Source organism: Apis dorsata, unplaced genomic scaffold (assembly GCF_000469605.1).
Source record: "Apis dorsata unplaced genomic scaffold, Apis dorsata 1.3 scaffold_390, whole genome shotgun sequence".
In the NCBI taxonomy this organism is placed as follows: Eukaryota; Metazoa; Arthropoda; class Insecta; order Hymenoptera; family Apidae; genus Apis; species Apis dorsata.
In genome coordinates, this window is record NW_006263651.1 from 702177 (window position 1) to 707625 (window position 5449).

The following is a 5449-nucleotide window of genomic DNA, read 5'->3' on the forward strand; positions in this document are numbered from 1 at the left end:
TAATCTTCACCTGGGGAACGAGAAAAAGCAAGAATGTCGTAATCTTGATTCAAACATCTGTGAGAAGAGACCATGAGAAGGGACTTAGGAATTTTTTCAACATTGAGAGAACTTAACACAGACTTCTCTTTTTATATGAAGAAATAATTGTTTGTTTAATTATCTGAATTTGTTCTTGCACGATACAAATTATTTTCTCAATATTATTTTAGTTATTTAGTTCCATAATTCCTAGAAATTTTATTATATTTTATCTTTGATTATTTATGTATAATCTCTTGCTCATTCCACATTATTTATTATGATAAAAAACAAGTAAGTACTCTATATAATTTCGAATGAGCATTGAAAATCTCAATTAAACTATATTCGTAAGCAAAACTTAAATGTTATGTCTGTTATTTTTAGAGAATTAACTTCAATGACTGCTGATCCTCCGGTAGAATTAATTAAACTGAAAATTAACTTGATTTATTGGGAAATGAGGAGGGGAAGGAGATTATTAATTAGCATCAGCACGTGCAATTAAACTTTGATTAATAAGGTGCCATAGGGATTTGCTTTGAATATTAAACGTTTATCAATACGATCATAAAATTAGAAATCATACCGATTACTCTTAACAAGATTTACCGATTACCAACTACTTAACAAGATTTTAAATTTTTCATGAAACTCAACTGATATTCGAATATTTTTTATATCGAATCGATAGAATTCTTCCTTTTTCTTTGAGTGTGATTCCCAAAAACATCTAAATCAATATCGATAGGAAAAATGGGAAGGAAATGTTTATTCATCGAGTTCCCTTTAATAATGAAAATTAAATTGAAATTAATTTCATTCTCGAATGCCAATAATTCGAAGGAAAATAGGGAGGACGAGGCCAATGGAAATTATCGTAGCTGCTTTTATCGAGGTCCATTGTTACCTAAATATAGCTGTAGCTATTTTGAAACCGCGTTGCAGAGTCGGGGCGTAACGCTGATTTCGTTCATTACTGGGTCCGGGGTGGCTTTGGGCTGTCTTTCATGCGGTTCCAATGATAATTCAATTATGCCCGCCATTTACACGCATCGCCCGGAATGGATCGCGAGAGAATGAATATCGTATACTCGGCTCTGGTAACACCGGACTCCAGAAACCCACCACACGTGCTATACTTACTCTAATGGATAACGAATGCGTGTCTCGTAAAAATTTGCTTCGGGGATCGTTTAAGTCGATCCAGCGACTAGATTTATATAACGGGTGTTCGCTAAATATAGTTAAATATCGTTTTTCACGAACATTGGTCACATCGTTTTTTAATCGGGAAAATTAAAAAATTCGATCATAGAGAAAAAAATAAAAGAAATTTTATTTTTATAATCGCGAGTTTGGAATTTCGTGTCGAAATTCTTTGAACGTTATTGAATTGGAATGTTACACGGATAATCATCAGATTCTTTCATTCGCAACGTTTCTTTTTATCGAGGGAAGGGAATTTGAGGAATCTTGAGAAAAATAAGAATTGATAATTGATGATTACTTAATCGCAATAAGATACTAAGATCTATCGACGAAGTGGCTCATCGAAAAAGAAGTTTCGGATATCGTCAAGTTTCGAGATGATTGTATGGAGAAATTGCGCGAATGTCAACAGGCAAAACTCGATGGTAAATTAGAAAGTGGCGAGGCGCGATCGTGTCCCCTAAGGCAGGGCGTCGGATAGGCGGTCCCAAACACAAAGTTAAACGCTCTTCCGACACCTTGTTGATCGTCCTCTTTTATTCAGACACGCACTTCCTTTTCGAACGTAATTATTCTTAGCAAGTGGAGAGATGTATCGATGAAGTAATTACTTTTTCCCCTTTTTCCCTTTAATTAACGTTTTTTTTTTTACTTCATACATGGTTATATATATACATATATTTTCACATACTTTACCTAGGTACTCCGATATGATGATTATTTCCTCGATTTCGAACCATCGAATCTTCATTCTTTTCATACGATATTATATATCAGGTAATCGGTCGTGGATTTATCGAATCTCAAGGTAATGGTTCACGGGCGAAACTCTATTTGACGAATGAAGGCAATTAATAATCGGCGGCAACGTGTGATCTTATGGGATTCGCATCGTTAACGTTATTTGTTACGCGTGTTGCAACGTTGTACGCGAAGGGTAGGCGGTCACTCGAGCAGACGGGGGAGGAGAGAGGGGTAGAAGAGAAAGCGTCGCGTGGATTTTTCCCGTGGAACGATCGAGAGATCGGCGTGGATATAGTCGCGATGATCGATCGTGGTCGGTGAATCGAGCGAAACTCGTTTAACTTGTCAATCCTGTGTGTACCCGTTTCCCTTAACCCGTGACCGTGCGTATTTATCGTCGGATTAATGTCCGGAGTGTTGGACATCCCGAGAAAGATGAATTTCTGCTCTCTGATTTTTACCATTCGCGTTAAGATTCTCTTCTTCCATGTCTCCTCTCTCTCTCTCTCTCTCTCTCTCTCTCTCTCTCTCTCTTACTCTTCTCTCTCTTTTTTTTTTATTTTCCTCTCGACGAAGAATTTCGTTTATCTGATGGAGGTAATGTTACGACGTCCGTACATCGATGAATCGTGTACCGTGTTCACCGTTCGCTTCTTCTAACCGGTGTTAGCGTAATTTTCGCGCTCGCGTCGAGGTATTACAGGTAAGCAGGCTTACGATCGCGTCACGCCGATCTTCTTATTTTCTTTCCTTCTTTTTCTTTTTTATCAGATATCAGAGGGATGACGAGTGATCGTAAGTTGTGATTCTTCGAGAATCGCGCACGCAGACGCACAGAATAACACGATTGAACAGATTTAAAACACGAGTCACGACGATCAATGAGAAAATTCTTTTCCCCCGTTCATGCTGCTTTCGTCATCTTTTTTGAATATCTACATTTCGAGGATGATGGATCGATGAGAAAACACGTAAGTAAGGAACAATGTAACAATTAAATGCCACAGCAAGAGAGAAAACGAGACGATTTTATATATATTATAGGTGTACACGTGATCGGCTATTTTCTTCCGTTTCGGTGTCGCGTGGGGGTTAATTGGCAGTCGGAGAAAAGGGTTTCATTAGAGAGAGCCGTGATGCATCGTCGCGCGACAGAAGCGAGGCGAACGCGACGATACGCGTTGCCTATGGGCATCCAAGTCGAAGAGGAAGAATACGGGGGAGCTGAGACGGGGAGCACATGGAAGGCAAAAAGGCATGGTACGAGAGGGAGGAGAAAGATCGAGGGGACAAGATTAAACGTGGGACAAAGACGGAAATTGAGGCGTAAGGCTTGCCCGGTAGCGATGGATTCGATTCGTCCCGAGGACGTAGAATCACCGAGTTCAAACCTATAAAGAAGGACGTACACTGCATTTCATAAAATTTATCGATGCAAGATCATTCATCGCTCGCTGGAAGAAACAAGTGTACACCTCCTCTTGCACGATTATTTATTCAATCGATAATTTGTAATATTATCGATTCGACAAGTTAGTTACGAAGTTATATAGATCTACAATTTATTTCTTTTACAATTTTTATTGATTTTGATACGAAATACTCGAACGAGTTGTAAAATTCCACCGACGGCACATTATCGTTAATATCATTATCGCGCAAGAAAGTTAGGACATCTTCTTCCCAAACACCTGTTTATATGTAATTTTTCACGTATAAAAAAAATCGAACGAATCTGAAGTGAGGGGGAAGAAAAAACGGTGTAACGAGATTTAACGCGTTTCCCCGTTCCAGTTGCGTGACTCAGCCATCTTCTTTCTCTTGGAAAATCGTAGCGCGGCCAAAGAGCAAGATCCGATCGCGAAGGGCGTACCTTTGCACCTTTGCCTCCTACGAATTTCTCGAATTCATTAAGATTATTAAGTCCTCTTGGAGGCCTGTTGGGCGTTGGAACTCGAGTAGGAGGCAAGGTGGATCGCGGACAGAAAAGACATGGAAGAGAGGGAGCAGGAAGAGACAAGAGGTTCGGAGGACGACCGTGTCTGCGGGTAGACAAAAGAGGAAAGGAGAGAGAATCGGAATGGAAGTGGAAGGAGTACGCGGTGACTGGCAGCCTCTGGCTCCGATGTCTCGTTTACCATAATACAAGGCCTTCGGTGAGGGGCAGCGCGGACTGGAGGATGCACAGGGACCCTCCTCGAAACGGTAGCAATGTATCAGAGGACCGTGAAAACCCCGTCGTGGACGGCCGCGGATCCCGTCCACTCAAAGGACGCGCTGCGTGGAACACACGTGATATCCTGTCGTCGCTTCTGTCTCCTCTATCGGTGTGCCTCTGTTACGAAGTCGTACCTGTTGTGCTTTTACACGACGTGGAAAGAACGATCGCGAGAATCTGCTGGAAATTGTGCATGGATGTAGGATACGATACAGGGAGGAGGATGGACAGGTAGAAGGAACCAGAGACTAGGATGGATGTGGAGGATTTGGCGAGGCGGGGAAGAAGCGTATCGTTAAAGAGGTTGGACGATTTATTGGCTTGTCTTCGATCGAAGGTCATTAAGGCAATCGTTCAGCTAGATACGGATTTAATCGTGAAGAAAGTATGGAAATTTAGGATTGGTTGGTTACTCCATTTGATTTTTCTAACGCGCGAATTTGAATCGAGGCGATGATGGGAGAGGAAGGGGCGAGAATTCGATAAACGCGATGGATGAAACGATACGCGGTTCGCATGGAAGAGTCAGAAAAGCGAGGGGAGAGGAGCAAGGTCGTCGTGGTTGTCGTCGTCGACGAGCGTATCTGCAAATTAAGCGAGTGCACGCCGCTTGCCAACTGCTCCTTCCCAGACGTCGAAAAGTCGAGGAAATCTTGGAATATCTCGTTCGTTACACGTGATTTCTCCGCTCTACCCTTCGTCTCTCTCGTCCACCGAATGTCCCGGATGCTTAACAATTACACGGGAATGCGATTCGTGGCCGTCCCGAAGTTTCTCTTACGAGTTCTTTACGAGCCCGCCTATTTTTCGTTCCCGCGCAAATTTTTCCAATCATCCTTTTTCAAATCGAAACTTAATCTTATCGATATCGACATAATTTTTCGCATTATATAAATGTCACAACGCACGAGGAAAAAAAAAAACAAAAGAAAGAACGAGAGGAAGGATATAAAGAAGAGGAGAATACGCAGGTTTGGATACGCAGGCCCTCGGTTTGACGGACCTCGTCCTCCCTTTCCACCAGAAAAAGGACGCTCTCCTCGAGGATCTTACTCCTTCCTCCCTCTTCTTCCTCCCTCTCTCTTTCCTCTTCCCTCTTCCTCCGTCCCTCCTACTCCGTCTACTTCTCTTTCGGCCGCTCTGCTCGCCGTCCCTTACCATTTCGAGGCCGCTGTCTTCGTTTCTCTTCGCTCGACCGCGCGATCCGCACACGCCACTTCTTCTTCAGTGGCCGCTGGTACCACTCTCGGCTAG

At 42.4% G+C, this 5449-nt stretch overlaps 1 protein-coding gene across 1 annotated transcript in view; it reads left to right on the plus strand.

The window, feature by feature from the left end:
- The first annotated feature begins 731 nt into the window (after positions 1–731).
- The window catches only part of LOC116186035, a 28607-nt gene continuing 23889 nt past the window's right edge, over positions 732–5449 (plus strand). Inside the window, exon 1 of the mRNA XM_031512115.1 lies at positions 732–919. Within this exon, the coding sequence (XP_031367975.1) occupies positions 778–919 (142 nt within the window). The 5' untranslated portion in view covers positions 732–777. The remainder of the gene's footprint in view (positions 920–5449) is intronic.